The 19,346-nt window shown below is 33.4% G+C and overlaps 2 protein-coding genes across 3 annotated transcripts; both read right to left on the reverse strand.

Moving 5' to 3' along the window:
* Positions 1–443: 443 nt before the first annotated feature.
* Positions 444–1,303, reverse strand: LOC141649666 (zinc transporter 1-like). The gene is made up of 2 exons (XM_074458349.1): positions 1,174–1,303; positions 444–856 (listed from the first exon to the last, which is right to left on the reverse strand). Exons 1-2 carry the CDS (start codon positions 1,301–1,303, stop codon positions 444–446), a joined length of 543 nt encoding a protein of 180 aa, XP_074314450.1.
* A 6,379-nt stretch (positions 1,304–7,682) lies between these two features.
* Positions 7,683–15,407, reverse strand: LOC141648016 (zinc transporter 1-like). 2 transcript variants are annotated; one of them, XM_074456430.1, is made up of 2 exons: positions 14,729–15,407; positions 7,683–8,309 (listed from the first exon to the last, which is right to left on the reverse strand). In XM_074456430.1, the coding sequence occupies exons 1-2, from the start codon at positions 15,350–15,352 to the stop codon at positions 7,854–7,856; spliced, it is 1,080 nt and encodes a 359-aa protein (XP_074312531.1). In that variant the 5' UTR covers positions 15,353–15,407; the 3' UTR covers positions 7,683–7,853. The 2 variants fall into 2 exon arrangements, with proteins under 2 accessions (XP_074312531.1, XP_074312530.1); XM_074456429.1 differs by lacking the exon at positions 14,729–15,407 and adding an exon at positions 10,540–11,237.
* Between the last annotated feature and the right edge of the window lie 3,939 nt (positions 15,408–19,346).

Consider the following 19,346-nt stretch of genomic DNA (forward strand, 5'->3'; position numbering starts at 1 on the left):
TCAATTGTAGGAAATATAGTATCACTATAGGGGCGAAAATATAATTAGAGAATATTTGTTGTTGTGTCGTGGTATGGAGGCCACTGAATGAGAAACGAAATCGCCCCGACTACGGTACAAATCGATATAGGCGTCGTCCCCCAAGGTCACACAACACTCCTAAAAGTTGTGTACTCAACCATTAGGAGTTGGAACTCATATGGTATGCTCAAAATTATCATAGAGAAGTAGTAGAGATATGTGAAGATGTATATTCTCAAATGACTACACTTCTCTATTTATAGTGGTAGAAATGGACATCATAACCACAAAGTTAATGGCATAACCACTACCCATAAACATGGGTCAAACATGATGTTAGTGGCTATAAACATGCAAGTAGTGGAGAGAGTGTAGAGATTCTCTTACGAGGCAATGAAAGACTTCTCTACAATGTAATCTATCTAGACGACATTGCTAGCCTTTGCATTACTTCCAACATGCTCAACAACAGCCGTAGCACTAGAAGGACCACCATGGGTAGCAAGGTGCACATGCCCTCCATCAAACTTCTCTTCATCAATGGCGACACCATGAACCCCAGAAGTATGAACCTTACGATAATGGCTAGTGGCCAAAGCATCAATCATCAACGTCCCAATTGCACCAACCATAGCGGCGAGGCCAGTGAAAGGGAAGCTAGCCCAAGGGTTATCCTTAAGGCATGGGTTGCTAAGACTCTCAAAGGCATCAGGCAAAATGTGGATGAAACCCGTTGACAATATTACTCCAGCCGCGAATGACTTGATTAGGAAGAAAAGGGATTTATCGGGGTGTAGGGCGGGAATGTGCTTGCCTAATATGGGTATGGTTACTCCTATACCACTTGCAACAAGTATGGCAAATAGGGCACCAACCTTATACTTCCTCCATTCAACTCCACTCTACCTATTTATATTTTCTACACTATTCACAAGTGCACATTCATTCTCGATTTTCTCTCAATATATAAATGAAAATATATTCATGTGAGATCTTGTTTGATTCGTCTTTACGATTACATTAAAAATATCTAACTTTTATAATTTTTGCAAATACGTAGCTAACGATATTTACCGCGTAAAACATGTGTTGGCAAACGTGAAAAAGCAAAGTGGTAGAGTGGAGTTGAATGGAGGAAGTATTTTATGGCACCTTTGTCAATGTGACTATCTATGTCTTCTTGGTCACAAGTACATTCTCCAGCAAGTAAAGGTGTTATGTGAATTAGGGTGATGATTAAGATGGTGAAAATTAGGTACTTTGATGATGTGATTTTCACCATGATTATGGTTTAGGAATTAGGATAAAGGGTATTTTTGTTGGGTACTTGGTTTGTAGGCCAATGTATGGCAACTTTTAGAATCCTTTAGATTCAAGGATAACAAAAAGGGAGAGAACAAGGAGTTCTCTTATATATATGTGGATGTGATGTGTATTTTAAGTTTGTTGATTGGATGATGTTTTTATAGCCAATCTTGCAAAAGGCTAATCTTGGAATGAGCTCTAATTGTTTATTAACTCCATGGAAATGAAGTTAAGAAATTATTTCTGGATGTTGATAGTGTCTTACATTATTACATACAAGACATAATGGCTCATTGTGTCGAGGGTTTAGCCGTTTTGCTTGCTTATTGATAATGATTGTTTTATTAATGTTTTATTTATTAATACTCCTCTGCTTCATTCATTGCTTACCTTTTATTAACATTTCTCGCGAAGAATAAAGGGTCATGCTCTCTCGTGAACATAAGGTACTGAAGGGTGTGGTTTTTATAGTTTTTGGACTGCTAATTTTTGTAAAAATTAAGGTTAAGAAGAGTCACCCTGAAAAACAAAAACGTTGGATTTATAAAAGAGGAGGGAGCACAAAAAATTACACGGAGGGAGCACAAAAAATTACACGGATTTGCTTCTTAAACTTGTTTGTGCCTAATTATTCTAATCCTAAGTCCTATTATATGAACCCAACCCATATAGTGTGGAATTTGTGGATCAAGTTGCAAATTTATTCTTGTCCAGTGGGCCAAGCTCTTTTCAAAGCGTAATTGTTAGCCTCATGAACCTATATATATATAATCTATATATCCATATCACATCCACTCCTACTTACATTAAACTAAACCCTAACAAACTACTATTTAAAAAAAAAAAAAAAACTTCTCGCAGTCTCATACTCTCATTTCATCTGCCTAACCCACCCTCTCACTACATCTCTCCCTTTCGTCATCATTACATCATAAATCAAGCTTTAGAAATCACATTAATTCTACTTTAAAGACACAATTTGTTACTCCTTTTCAAAACCCTAAATCTCTCATCCAAATTTCCATAAAGTCATTTGCAAAATCCGAGGAAAATCCACAAATTTCTCTATCTTTTTTTCAACTTAGTAAATTCCAATTTGTTTTGAAGTAATTATTGTTGCTTTTTGGTAAATGGAATCTTCCATCTACTAAAAAAAGAATAATAAGCACGTATGAAAGGATCCGGAGTATTTTTTTTCTTTTTTTAAAAAACGTTTTTCAAAGAAAATAATCAGATCAAATGTTGTGATAGTCGATTTTATTCTTAAGCAAGTCTGAAATGTTGCCATATTTTGATTTTGATTTTCTAAAAAGAATTTCGTTGATGTGCAATTAAAATAACCGAGTTATCTAAAGTTTGGTTTTTTTGTTTCCAACGTGATTATTTTCGTGCAAATAATCTGAATATTCCAAAGTAATTATGCTATCTTGGAATATTTGATGTAAATCAGATCAAATTGTGGAAAAATATTTAAATTTATTTACAATATATAGTTTCAAATCTGGAATGATTAATGGAAAGCATATAGTATAGGTTTCATTAATCTAATCTTAGGTGCTGTTTGGCCTTGCTTGTGTGAAATAGCTTTTTCTTTTTAAAATGAGTTTATTCACAAGCTACTTTTTGGAAAAGTTTTGTTTGTTTGGCCATAGTTTTGTAAAAACAGTTTCTTATAAAATTTATATGTTTTGTCTAATTACTTTCATCCAACTTTTTTTGCTTTTTTTTGCTCTTTATGTGAAAAGTAGAAGTAGAAGTAGCAAATACCTACTTCTACTTTTGGGGGATAATTATCAACTTTTAACTTTTTAAAAGTAGTTTTAAAACTCACCAAATTAGAGTGTTTGGCCTAACTACTACTTTTTCAGTTACAAAAGCACTTCTAAAGCTTGGCCAAACAGCACTTTAATATTTATGAAAGCTGGAGAGTAATTATAATATGTTGGAGAGAAGAGAGAAGGTAATTAATTCCCTTTATAGAACGTGGTTTGCTACTTGAAATAAAAGATTTTTCACTTCCTTAAAATCAGGAACCAATAGGAAGCTTTTAAATGCTTCAGCTTTTATAGATAGAGGATTCTGAATTCTGGCATGATATCCACTTTCGGCCATATACACTAATAGTCTAATACACCTATTTTTCATTTTACAATACTTTTGTAAAGCGGTCTTACGCGAAAGTGGCAATTTGCTCTCTTAACTTTGTTCAATGGTGAAATCAGGCCCCTTAACATTTAATTGTAGTTAATAAGCCCTTTAACTTTAACAAAAAGTGAAATTTAAACCCGATTTTTAATTTCCATTTAAATCTCAACAAAAGTTCATTTTACATTTACATTATACAACTAACATTCACATAAAAATTAGATATTTTAACTTTTTAAATTTATATATAATTAATTATCCAACCAAATAATAATTTTACATTCATCTATGATAAATAAAATAAAATATGACAAAATTCTATGAACTATTCTTACATTCATAATAAATTATCTAACAATTGTAAAACTAAAAAAAAATATTCCCTATTACAATTATATATTGTATAAAAGTTGTAAGTTCATAAAAATTAAATTTTGTAATTGATTAATTATATTATAAAAACCAAGTGGTATTAGTCCAGTGGTAGCCGGGTTAAACCTTGAAGCTTGCAGAAATGCAGGAGTTGAGAGGCCTCGGATTCGACTACCAGCTGGGGCGATGATCACTTGGCCACTGCAGCTCCTGAAGGGGGTGGTTTACATGGTCTATGTGGTGGTGCGGGAATGCATGGGCCGGGGGGGGGGGGGGATTCAACTCCCCTCGTCATCAAATAAAATAAAATAAATATAATTAGATTATAAAATGAATTTTGGTGGAATTTCATGAGAAATCAAATTATGGAGTTTAATTTCACTTTTAACTAAAGTTAACGGGTTTGATTGTAACAATTGAAAGTTAATGGGTCTGATTTCACCATTGAACAAAGTTAAGGGCCAAATTGCCACTTTCGCGAGCGGCCTACACATGTTTTCGTAAAACATGTTTTTTTTAATAATTTCTTTTAACCACTAATATGCTTATGATTGGATTTGTTAAATACAATAATTTGGTGAAAAATTACCTTACACAAGACTAATTGTTACCGTTTCATGCCAAAATTATGGGGTTTATTTTTAATCTATGTTACAATTGCATGCTATCATTCTTAGTTCCTCAAGAAAGTTATGTTTTTATTATTATAATTAAACTCTAGCATTGACGTCTCCTAAGTCTCGCTACTAACTTGACATATTCTAGTTAATGAATTTTCGCACCTCAATCGTTTAAATCTTAGATACGCCACTGCTAACAGCAAAAATTAATAAAATAATATCATTAATTTTTTTTTTCAATAAAAAAGTTTCATTGAGTACACATTTATGACGATTTTCAATTCGCTTGAATAATTTTACTATTTCAATATTTTTTCCAATCAAAATACAAGGATGAAAAATAAGAAAAACTAATGAGTTGTCGATTTAAAATCTACAAATAATAAGACCAATTTAAAAAGTAAAAATCTATATATACCATCCCTTATATATACTAAAAGTTAACACATCTCTAAATTTTCCCGCTTACGTTTCCCACCCAAGTGAATTATACTAGATAATATTTATTTCCTATTTAATTTTCTGTATTCACTATCTATATTTACTAATAAAATATCCTTTACTACTAAGAGAATAATATTTCTCTTATTTCCTTCAAATACAACTATCTAATTTAAGAAACAAGTAAAATATTCCTTCTTTAAACTATTATCTCTTTTATTAAACTATTTAGTATAGTTTACAATTATAAACTATATTTTTTATTAAACTTTTAATTTTACTAATTGTTATAATTTTTTCATCAAAATAAATTAAATTTGATGTTAAACTATAAACTGCACATTGTAAATTCTTCATTAAATGTTATAATTTTAAATTTAGAGAATAATTCAACACATACCTACCATTAACTTTGTGATAATAGAAAATTCATTAAAACAATAAGAGAATTATTTAAATAAAGAAATCATTAATTTCATGGTAAAAAAATATATTTATTTCATAAAAATACACATTTCATAACGTTACTCGATTCACTTTAATTAGTTTTTCATTATAAACAACACCGTAAAAAATAAATACTCTATATATACCGCGCATAGCGCGGTATCTATGCTAGTTCATGCATTATACGGGATTTATATTAGTTTCTTTACCAATTTGACAAAACCCTTCATCCCCCCTACTACTAAGAGAATAAAAATTCTCTTACTTTTCCCTCAAAAAAGTATCTAGCTGAATAAGGTAATAAATAAAATTTTCTTTCATTAAATTATTATCTTTTCAATAATATATTCTTATAAATAAACTCTCATTTTTAAAATAAATTCATAATTATGATTTTTTCATTAAAATAAAATAAAATTGATATTAAACTATAAAGTATAAGTTGCTAAAATTTTCAGTAATGTAATAATTATTACCGTAAAGAATAACTTGACACATTCTTACTGTTAGCTTCGTAACAAAAAACATTCACTAAAATAAATTCACAACTTAAATAAATTTTTTTATTAGTTTTCCATTTCAATTTTTTGTTTCATATAAAAATACAATGGAGTGAACTGATAAATATTAATGAGGTGCAAATTTTTAAAATATCAATCCTCCTATATAGTATATACTAAGATAATACAACTTCCCTAAAATTTTTCCTCCAGAGTGCTCAAACTTATATATGGAAATAAATTAGATTTTCATTTATTAAGCTAATTTTCCATTTAAAATAATCTATACATAACAACTTTATTCCTATTATTAATTTCGTGACGAAAAAAGAATTTTTTTGAAAATAATTTGATGTAGCTAAAATATTTTCACAAAAAACACAATTCATAAAATTATTCAATTCTTTTGATTTATTTTAATATTAGTTATTTTTTATAAAAATTCATGAGATATAAATCTAAAATCTATAATTATTGCACTAAAAATTAAAAGGGCTATATTTACCGCGCAATTTGGCAATATGACTTTTTTGTTTGTGGCGCAAATTTCATTGAGAGATTGAAATTCGAAAATAAATACCAAGTGATGTCCAAACAGATTTTTATGAAATTGAAATTGAAATTGAATTTGAATCTGAATCATATTCTACGGTACCCTACGGAGAAACTCTCACTACGGACGTAAGAGGTTGGCCCTTCGCTCTCGCAGTTCCCCTCTCTTTGTCACTCGCACCAAAATCCTTAAAAAAAAATTGATTGAAGAATCAAAGTTTTCGATAGCGAGAATCTTAAGTTCAATTCTTCCACGCAAGAAATTTCGAATCAGGTCACTTTATTTTTTTTTTGTTCTTTTCTTATTGACTACGATCAATCAACTAAATATTTTCAGTATTTGAGATTCATTTGAGTTACTACGTATTTAGTTGTATTGACATGTGATTCTCTGAATTACAACACGATGTTTGATATACGTTATGATTACCTAAGAAAGTGTCTTGTTTAATTTGTGATGTTCCTCTTTTGTATGAGGTTGTTATGAGAATTAAAGAATTCTGATACGATAAATGCCAGCCTATATCGGTTCAATGTGCGTCACGGTGAACTTTAAAATCTTGATAACTTGGTCACATTTTGGTGTCACGACCGATAATAATCTGGCAAATAGTCGTTTCTGCAGGGATTCAGGATGCAATTCACTAGTTTGCTGCTCAGCAAAGTTTGCATAATTTGACGCAAGGAATCAGCCCAGGAAGCTAAGAAGAACAATTTGAAGACGGAATAGCGTATAGATGCTGATTACAAACATGATGATATGAAAATGACAGAGAGCTTGTGGATAGATGCCTTGGATATCTTTTTGAGTTTGAGACTATACAGAATTGGGTGTGGTTTTCCTCATCGGATGTACGTAAGCAAGCAAAACTCAATTGGAATCGCGTTTTTCGTGCTTCTTCAATACCAAATCTCGGATTATTGACTGCTTGGAAGATTTTAGAACAAAGTCAGTCTCCTATAAGACGGAGGTATGCGTCTTAACATTAAAACGATATTCATTATGTTTTTATGTTACTTAAGTATTTGACCTATCTTAAGCTTAAAAAGGACGATACACTCATCTTAAACAAGAATTTTTGATAAACCAAATGAATCGAGTGAACGCTTGATTTTATTGAGAAACAACTCATGGTTAAGGCCGTGGAGACCCTTGAGGCTCCAAGTAAAAAGATATATTGTTGTTTGCATAACACAATTTCAGTATAATAATAACAAGCTTTGATTGATCCTTGCTCCATTTGTGTAATACAAGCTGAGTATAATAAAACATACGAAGTAGAGTCAAAATATCATACTAAAATAGCATAGTGTTTTTGGCATGTAAGATAGAACACTTTCATATTTACAAACCCAAAAAATTAGTATTAAAACAAAACAAAACAAAAAGAGGAAAAATCATGGTAATAATCACACAAAAAAAATGTTGAAATGTGTATATTTGAGAAAATCAAGCCCAAATAGCCAAAAGAGCCATAAAACCAGCACCAAGAAGCAAAGCAATGTTAGCACCAAGGAACAATCTTTTGTTAGATTGGACTTTCGGATTCATAAAGTCTTGGGCCAAAAGATCTACAAGTGCCATGTATATCAATATTCCTGCTGCTACTGCATCCAACAAGCCTTGTACGATCAATGCCGTTGGACTGTTCTCATTGTAAACGTTGGTTATTCCGATTCCGATTGCGATCCCAACTGGGGTTGTTAGGGAGAAAAACATCGCCATACACAAAGTCGATGCCGACTTGAATGATGCCTGAGCAATACACCCACCAAGTCCCATACCCTCAAAGAATTGATGGAAACAAAGGGCTGCCATGAGAGGCTTAATTGTATCAATGCTTTGTGATGTTCCCAAAGATATACCGATAATCACTGAATGGACCACTATTCCCATCTCCAACACCTGTTACAAATATAACAATATTGTACAACGTTGTTAATCAAACAAATAAAACGACAATTCATAATTATAATGACATTTTGTACGACTAAAAAATTAGTCCCTCCGTTCACTATGATCTTCCTACTTTAATTAATTCACTAAAATATTCATTTTAATATCTAACTTATAATTGTAATGTTCATTTTATATGACTGAGAAGTTAATATCTTCATTTTACCATGACTTTCCTACTTTCTATCTTTAATTAATTCACTAAAATATTCCTCTTCACTTTTGAAACAAAGTGTATAATCCCCTATTTACTAAATGAATAGGCAAAACTCCAAATTTTTCCGCCTAAACATATTTCCTAAAATAAAGTTTAGCTATTTTTAGCATATTCTATAAGTATGGTGCACTATAATACGCATAATTTTTTAGATTTATATATTTATATATTTATGTCATTTAGTATTTTACATTCTATACAAAATTATCTCCAATTTTTTTATAATATAAAAAGTAACTTTTTTTTTTTTAAAGAATCATACGAAAGAATGTAAAGACTAAATTGAGAATGATAAATTATATTGTTGATTCAACAGATGAACTTGTACATATATTTATTTATTTATAGTAAAGAGATATAACTAAAGCCTAATTAGATGCTAACTAGAAGCTACAAAGGAGGAATACATGTTGACTATAAAACACTAACAAAATCACAAATTCTCATTATAGACGGACACTATCTGTCTATACGTATAGACGGATACCATTTCTCCTCACAAAATACCCATTTGTCATAAAGTGGAAAGCACATGGGGGTGCCCCACCTTGTCCCCCTACCCGTTTTATTAGAGGTCTTACCCGTCAATACGCCCCACCCGTCTATACCAAGACCTATTGTAACAAAATATACAAAGGAATAGGAGAGAAATAAGGAATATTGAATTAGCTTGATTACGTTGGACTCGGTTGCTTAACAACCTCGTCTACTGACTTTGATTTATCCTTGACAAAGAATTCATTGATTTTCTATGATGAAAAGTTGCGGCTAAAAATATATTATTAGTAAAATTTTATAAAATAACACTATTAATCTCTCGGTAATAGGAAAAACTTTAACTGAAATACTCATTTCATGATTAATACGATTTAGACTTTGATTTTAAATCAAAATATAACGATAAGAAATGTAAAAAAAAAAAAATTAGCTAATTTATATTTCATAAGTATAATATATTAAAAAAAGTAAAATTCTATATATACCGTGCATATAATACAAGGAAGCTAAACAGGTTAATATTAACTCATATGGTACCCCCAACACACACATTAGCCAATTTGCACGTATTCTTTTTTTTCTTATCATGAAAAGTGGGCACAAAAGTTAAATTCACTTAAGAAACATCCTCAAGGCTACTAGAGGACAAAAATTAATAGGGAGGGATATTTGGTTGGGTACCTTATGAATTGAAACTGAGTTAGATATCTAATACTTGGAAATTCACTCAAGAAACATTCTACATTTCTACCCCCAAATTCCTGGAAATTCTTTAGCCAATCTCCCCAAGATAAATTGAAACTGATTTAGATATCCACCCAAATTCCCGAGAATCATAAAGTCAATTTCCCCAAGGTTATAAACTTTATTTCTCGTTGATATAAACAGTTTTCGTTAATTAATAATTCTCATGATTCGACTCGAGGCACAAAATAAGCAATCATGTACAAGATTCCTTCAAAGTGAAATCTAACATGTTGCATACGTATTTATCACATTATGTAAATATTATTACACTAATAGAAGAAATTTGAGCTTATACTAATCACAAATTCTCACTTTAGACGAACACTATCCGTCTAAAATTGTAGACGGATGTGTCCCTCTTATAAAATGAGAGTGGATAGTGCAAGTGGGTGGAAATGGATACCCCACTTGCCCTCCCACTTGCATTTTGTGAGAGGGTCACTATCCGTCTACAGATTTAGACGAATAGTGCCTGTTTACAATGAGACGGATTGTATACTAATGTGCACGGTCAATACAAGCCAACCATTTGTTACTTACTCCTCTTAACACTCGAGTTGTTTTTCCTAGTGTTTTAGGGAGAGCCAATTTCTTAAGTTTATTCATGTTAAAAAATCGAAACAAAATAAACTAGATTTATGTTAATACCTGCCTAGCAATTACCTAAACGTAATATTCAGCGTGACTTAAACTCTAATTAAGTAAAAAAAATCATACCTGAGAAGTGACCTTATATCTAATACGGTCCAACTCACTCAAACCCTCCTCAGGAACCACAGGAATAGCGCCATGGGCGTGCCCGTGGGTCGCATGAGTATGCAAATGGACATGCCCATTATGGTCTCCTTGGTTCTCTTCCTCGACGGTGGCGTTCTTCCCATAGTGAATTTTACGATAATGCCCCGTGGCAAAAGCGTCGATCATTAAGGTCCCGAGTGACCCTACCATGGCCGCTAACCCCGTAAAGGGGAATTTTCCCCAAGGGTTCTCTTTAAGGCATGGATTAGTAAGACTCTCAAAGGCATCGGGTAACACGTGTATGAACCCCGTCGACAATATTACCCCTGCCGCGAAGGACTTTACTAAGAAAAATAGGTTACTCTCCGGGCTTAAGGCGGGGATGCGCTTGCCTAGTATGGGTAAACACACCCCTATGGCACTGGACACTAATATGATGACAAGTGCCGCAACTTTGTACCTTAGAACGGCTTTATTGTTCCCGCTAGGTTCATCTGATTGGCCGCAGGTGCAATCGCCCGCGACCAACGTAGGGAGAAGCACTAGAGAGACAAAAATTAGACTTTTTAGTGTTTTTGGTGACATTGTTTGAGACATCCTTAATAAGGTATCTAGTAGTATTAGAAGAGTAATGGGAGACGATAACAAGAGCTTTTATTTGATAGAGTTTATGGAGTGAGCATTGAGCATATATATTAATATTAATATATAATAACTTAAAGCTTTCAAATTTACAAAAAGTAAGATTGTGATTTTAATGATTTGCACATCAAGTATGTCATCATATATAATAGCTATATGTACGGGATGAATAACGAAAGTAACACTATTGACTTGATGAAGGATTAGAAGAAAGTATTGACATTGAAGTGGTCAAATATGTCGACATTGTGTTTTCAATAACTATGAAAATATATTGATTTTGATTAGGATATATAGAAGGAGATATTTAATCGAGTTTTAGATGAATATAAAATTACTTCTATTTCTACTGATTATAGAAATATATGATTTGTTCGATTTCTAATCGAGTTTGAGCTATATATATATATATATAAAAAATTATTTCGATTTTTACTCCGTATAGAATTGCTAAATTATTATAGAAAATACCAGTCATGAATTTAGATATGTCGTTATTATAGGGTGTTGATTTTCGCAGTACGCATTTTGCTCAACACAGTACACCTTTTCCCAAATTACCCTTCTCATTTTTTTTCTTCTCCCCTCATGTTTCAAGAATCCTCTCTTCTCTTGCATCTTCCTTTTTTTACTCCACTGGAAACAAAAACAAAATAAATATACGGTATACATCTTCAGCCATTGATTTGATATTGATGATGAACAACAATCACGACAACATTGATCATCATAGCGGTCTGAGTTTCAACGAAGCACAAACTGGAGGACTGCGGGTATGACATCTCCTTCGCTGCCACCGCAAAAACCCGAATTCCAATGAAAGAAGGTAATTTGGATCATCATCTGGCATAAGTAGAATCAAGCAAAAGCGAGGGGGAAATGGGATTGAAATCTTTGGACGTCTAATTTTAGGTGATAAAAACGAAAAAGGGTGATTCCAAGAAACTAATCCTTATCACTTATCACTTATCACAAATATCAAAACCCTAATTAAAAAACAAAATTACTAAAGAACATAAAAACAAATATTATTTTGATCAATTAATTGTATTTTAGAATGTAAATACATGTAATTTAATCAAATTCTGATTCATAATTGAAATTTTTTGTTGTAATTTGATCGATTTGTAAGGTTCCGCTATTGGAATACGAGAGAATTAAGTTTTTGGTTTGTTAGTAGTACAAGGGTAGTAAATGAAAAATATTACGCAAAAAGTACTGTAATGAGTAAAAAACGTACTGCGAAAATAAATTACATTATTGTATTCACCCAACAACCAGTAGGCCATAAAATTCAGCTTGTTGGCATTGACGAGGATGACATATTTTGTAATTTATCAAGTCAACGATCTAAGTATGTCGACATACTAAGGATATTGTTCATCATTGACTTTACTTATCTTTCTACACTAGCCATTGATTGCGTATACTACGCGAGAAATACTATTTATACGGAGAACGAAGTTTTTTGGGTTTATATATTCTCAATATCTATTACTCTTGTATACGAAGTTTTTCTTATAATACTCCGTATAATTACTATATAATATAAGGGTTTTTTGGTCATGTGCTCGCTGGGCAAATGTTAAGAAACCCAAAATATAATACGATATAAAAAAGCTACATATCACCTATTACACACACCAAGCTCCTGGTCTCATAAATATCAAATTTTCGTTAAGAAAAAATCCCTTATGAATAATTTGCTATAAGGTAAACCAATTAATTAGTTTCGTGTATAATGTAGTTTTACACTCAGTATAAAATAATTGTTCAAGATCATAAAAACGTATTTAAATAATACTCTGTATATTCTTCCTTTAATTCAATTATTTGTTTGCCTTTTTTTTATTTTTTGTGAAAATTATTTTAATCAAAGCCAGACAAATGGTTCAGGCAGAAGGAGTATATAAGTTGGTTTTACATACTATGCGGCTTTATATAAAAATTCATAAAATGAAGCGTGTTTTGAGTTAGGTTGTTTTTAAGACAGGAAAGATTTGAATTATGTTGGTGTAACTTATAAATACTTGACTCTGGTGATATAAAATTTCATATTTCAGACTCCCAATCGTTGATTTCATATGTAACGGTTAGGTACATTTTTAGCTAATTTGTCAAACATTTTTTTATATAATTAGCTAGCAATTTTTTCAGGTTGTTAAAGTATAAAATTGATTTTGGGACTCACAACCATAACCTTAAACTTTTGGTTGAGATGGTTTCTAGACATGGTATCACTAAAGTGATATATTAGCTCCGGGTATTAGGAGGCATGCAGTTGCATCCACACTTCAAGCCTAACCGGTATTCATGTGAGTGGGCGTGTTAAAGTATAAAACTAATCTTGGGACTCCAGCCATCCGCTTAATTAAACTTTTAGTTGAGATGGTTTCTTGATACAGGTTATATAGTTTTTTGTTTTTCAGATTTTAGCTATTTTTACCAAACAGATCAAGTCTATATCTCACTACTCTTATCATGTGACACCGAGAAAATAAGTGGAGAAGAGATGAGACACAAAATAGTACCACATCTTATATATGTATAGGATTGTTTTAACTTTTATGTCAATTCATCCTAACGCATGTGTTTTACCCAAAGTAATACTCCGTACTTGCGAAAATCCCCTATATACTAAAAAATTAACACATCTCTAATTTTTCCCGCTTACATTTCCCGCCCAAGTGAATTATACTAGATAATATTTATCTCCTATTTAATTTGTATTCACTATCTATATTTACTAATAAAATCTCCTTTATTTACTACTAAGAGAATAATATTTCTCTTATTTCCCTTCAAATGCATCTATCTAATTCAAGAAACAAGTAAAATATTCATTCTTTAAACTATTATCTTTTTTATTAATAGATTAAAATTATAAACTCTTTTTTTTATTAAACTATTTACTTTGCTAATTGTTATAATTTTTTCATCAAAATAAATTAAATTTGATGTTAAACTATAAACTGCACATGGTAAATTCTTCATTAAATGTTATAATTTTAATTTTAGAGAATAATTCGACACATACCTACCATTAACTTTGTGATAATAGAAATTCATTAAAACAATTGGAGAATTATTTAAATAAAGAAATCATTAATTTCATGGTAAAAAAACAATATATTTATTTCATAAGAATACATATTTCATAACGTTACTCGATTCTCTTTAATTAGTTTTGCATTATAAATAACACACTAAAAAAAAAATACTCTATATATACCGCGCATAGCGCGGGATCTATGCTAGTGTTTTAGTAACTAGACTAACCACGTACTAAAATGATACAGCCTAAATATAAGTCATCATAATAGAACCATTTTAGAAGACATTTTCTCATGATTGATAATCGTGTAAGATAGTTCTAATAGTCGTATAAAATACTGACAGCTACCTATTAATTACACACTTCATTAAAAGTCCGTTGTTAAAGTCTATGTATATACCCGTGCAACTTTGCACTGTTTAACCTAGTTTATATATATGTATATATGGGGAGGATAAGAGTTTGAGTCACCTGTGATGTAACTTTGTATCTCAAACGATCCAATTCACTTAGACCTTCAGGCTCAACAATAGCCGTAGCGCTAGAAGGACCGCCATGGCTATGACCATGGGTAGCAAGGTGCACATGGCCTCCATCGAACTTCTCTTCATCAATGGCGACACCATGAACCCCAGAAGTATGAACCTTACGATAATGGCTAGTGGCCAAAGCGTCAATCATCAACGTCCCAATTGCACCAACCATAGCTGCAAGACCAGTGAAAGGGAAGTTAGCCCAAGGGTTATCCTTAAGGCATGGGTTGCTAAGACTCTCAAAGGCATCAGGCAATATGTGGATGAATCCCGTTGACAATATTACTCCAGCCGCGAATGACTTGATTAAGAAGAAAAGGGATTTATCGGGGTGTAGGGCGGGAATGTGCTTGCCTAATATGGGTATGGTTACTCCTATACCACTTGCAACAAGTATGGCAAATAGGGCACCAACCTTATATTTTATGGCACCTTTGTCAATGTGACTATCTATGTCTTCTTGGTCACAAGTACATTCTCCAACAACTAAAGGTGTTATGTGAATTAGGATGATGATTAAGATGGTGAAAATGAGGTACTTTGATGATGTGATTTTCACCATGATTAAGGTTTGGGATGGATAAAGGTGATTTTTGTTGGGTACTTGCTTTTGGGATCCTTTGAGGTTCAAGGATATAACAAAAAGGAGATTTTGTGTTTGTTCTCTTAAGTTTGTTGATTGGATGATGTTTTTATAGCCAATTTTGAAAAAGGGTAATCTTGGAATGAGCTCTAATTGTTTATTAACTCAATGGAAATGAAGTTAAAAAATTATTTCAGGATGTTGATAGTGTCTTACATTATTACATACAAGACATAATGGCCCCATTGTGTCGAAGGTTTAGCCGTTTTGCTTGTTTATTGATGATGATTGTTTTATTTAATACTTCTCATCTGTTTACCTTTAATTAATATCTTTCATGGAGAATAAAAGGTTATGCTTTCTCGTGAGCATGATTTACTTAATCATTAACATAAATGACCATTATACCTTGTCATTCTTATATATTCATTTTTTTATTTGAAAATAAATTCCCTCACATTACTCACTATCATTGACCACAACCACCAGGTAGAGCCACCATACACCATCGCCCCTTCCTATGCATGGGTGACCCCTTGTCGGCAAGACTCATCTACCAGAGCATCCTCACCCTAACTCGCAAAACCCAATGATCGCGACTCTTATCCCAGATCAACAACTAATTCGCTATCGGTCCGCCTATGCTCTCCCAGAATTCCGACCCACAAACAGACGACACTAGTACAAAACATAAACTTTTGCTGGTTCCTCCCTCTACCCCACCCTGTCGTCGACCACCTTATATGTCGCTGGCCACCAGAAAAACTGGGTCCACAGCAAATGGATAAAACGGTCGACCATTTTTTACATGTTTGAGACCATTGTAGGCGGTCTCAAAGCCGCGTGCTTCTTATAGTGCTTCCATTGTCGCCGGCAACCACAAAGCCCGCTCTCCCTGCCGCCGGCAACCATCAAGAACTAACCGGCAACCACTACATAAACCGCCCCGGCCTATTTATTTTCAATAATATTCATTGACGATAATTCGTTCAAACGCTAATTTCATTAGTGTAAATTAGTCTAATCTTCCTAATTTAATATAAAGTTAATAAATTAGAATTATTACTTGATTAATCTGACAATTAGCGTCTGTAATTGATTAATTTGACGGATTTGATTAATTTTACGAGAAAGAGAATTACATAAAGTTTGTTTGTTGTTTTTGAGGGAAGGAGGAAAAAATCCACGAAAGAGTAAATTACGTCCATGAAAAAGTAACTACGAAAACAAAACCGATTAATATATTATTGGGGCGTAAGGAGTATCAATATTCAAAGACGCAGTGATTTTTAGCATGCAGGTGAAACATGTGAAAAGTCACATTTTACGCCTTTCACAGCAGAGAAAGGGGAGAAGTTTAATCTACTTTATAAGCCAATTGGTTTTCGGGTGAAACCTCCTTAAACTTGTAAAGTGAACACTCTCTCCTCTTCGATGAGCAAGGCCCAAGCCCATGTGCGATCTAATTAGATATTACTGTACTTTGGGTTTCCTGTTGTTATCCTTATCTTTATTCGTAATTATGCACCAAATGACGTTCTATAAAAAACAACGCAGATGCTAAATCCCGCACACAATTTTACTACATCCTTCACAACGCAGATGCCAAATGACGTTCTATAAAGAACAAACCCAACATTTCAACGGCACCGATAACCTAGCCCCGACCACTCATCCCTCAACCCCGAGCAACACCTGCATCGTCGACCGACACCCGCCGCGTGAGTTCCCTTTTTGGGGCACATTCCTCTGACTATCCTCGTCGAATACTGTATATACCCAGTATCTGCTGAGACTCCAACAAACACCCGATGATTATCGGACTATAACATGCTTTGGAATCGCGGCGTTTGATCGGCAGTTTGTGTACAACTTTACGTCGGAAAACTTAAAACGATTTCGAAAATAAAACATTTCAAAACATTTCAAAAATACCTGGAGTGTTTAATGCACGACGACGGGGTCGCAATGACACTAACTAGAGTCAAAACCGACACCGGACCAAAAACCGACTAAAAAATTCAAATCCCGACTCCAACAACGAGTCAAACCGAGTCAACCACAAAAAACAAACCATTTCAAACCTTCTATGCTAAGATTTCCCGGATTTATGAATGGTCAAGTACCAAACATATGACTACAAATCCTAGGATAGAACAAATCATGATTGCTCTTGTGTGAAAGCGACAAGACAACTCGAAGACCCGCGACGTGGCTCGCGCCTCTTTGAGAAGCCCAGGTGGCCACGTCGCTCAAAACTTACACAACCACTCATTCTCCTATAAATACCCCTCAAATGCCCCCATTTGAGAACACACACGAGTGTCCGCCCCCTCTTTTCTCTCTTAAAATTCTCGACTCGACTTCTTAAGTCACAATCCGACGCTTATTTACGACCTACCGATCGTAAATACAAGCTTTACACATTGTTTGGTACCGTCATCGTGCATTAAATCACTTGACAGACCACTTCGACCACTACACCGTCACTAATCTTAAAACACTCTTTTCACTTACCAAAACGGTTTTAAACCGAGTTTTTTTCCGACCAAGCGAGTTGTTACACTTACGTCGGTCACTCGCCATAACCAAACATGTAAGTATGAGGGTGTAAAAATCCTCTTTTTTATCATGTTTTTACTTGTTTCATGACTATAACATGCTAAAACATGCATAACATGAACCAAAACATGGGATAAACGAGCCAAAACTGATTTTTGGCCTGAGACAGAAGCCCTTTGGCTCGCCGGCTTGCCCGCGCCTAAATGGGGTGTCCAGGTCAGAACTCAACCGTGTTTGTTTCCCTCTTTCCCCTTTAATTCATTTTCATGTTTGTAATCGGTTTTTACCATTTCAAATATTTTCGAACCCTTTTATTTTATTTTATTTGTTTTAACCATAAAACATTTTTCACGCTTGGTTCCTCAAACCATGACGGTTAAATCAGCATTTCGGTGATAATATTTGGTTAATAACATTTAAAAGGTATTTTAAAGCCTTTTATTTCATTTTTGGGGAGGTATTTTAAAGCCTTTCATCATTTCTTTACATTTTTAAAATAAACATATTAGTCACTAACACAAAGTCATCCTTGGTTCTACATACCATGCCGGATTTTAACCCGGGTACGATGATGAGTATTGACTAATGATATTCAAATGAACTTAAAACAATTAGTTCATAATTATTTTCAAAACTATTCATGTCAAGCTTGTCAAGCCGAATCCGACACCGAGTATTATCAAAATAATGATGATTATTCGGGTCTAGTTCTTCAAATCAACAAATGCGGTCTATATGACCCTTTCAAATCAAATCGGGTTCAAACACCCATTTTTCAACACGTTTTATAACGTTTTTCAAATGGTCAGAACACGGCAAATAACCGTAGGTTGACCCGCGCCTAAATAGGCCTTTCAATTCTCATTTTCAAAATCAGGGGAGGTCCCCTTGTACCGCCGGCTGGCTCGCACCTCATGTTGCCGCCTGGTACAGGGCCTGTCCCCTTTTCCAGCATTAGTCTAGGACGATCCCGACTCCTGTTAGCCCGGATATAGGGCGGATCAGATGACTATTTGCTTATTCAAAATCACATTTGCAAAATGCCTTACTAAGATAAGTGGATCATGTTATGCACCATGAACCTAATTTGGTAAATGGATGTTTAATTTCCGTCTTACATGCAAATCAATCATTAATCCAACTCGACATCTTATACTTGATACCTGGATTAAATCAACCGACTTAGAAAGCTCTCATATGTTAGGTTTAAATTATCGGATGCGCATTCATGCATTTAAACCGTTTTATCAACTTTTGCATTCAACCAACCAAGATCGTTCAGTAGAGGCCGCTACCGCTGGCGGGATTGAGTGTCTGATTAAAGGGCTTCCCAATACGTACCTTCACCTCTTACTCATAAACTTTGGATAGTGGACGACCTTATCCAGGGCATACGAGAGTCATTCTTGAG

This window comes from Silene latifolia, chromosome 3 (assembly GCF_048544455.1).
Source record: "Silene latifolia isolate original U9 population chromosome 3, ASM4854445v1, whole genome shotgun sequence".
Lineage (NCBI taxonomy): Eukaryota > Viridiplantae > Streptophyta > Magnoliopsida > Caryophyllales > Caryophyllaceae > Silene > Silene latifolia.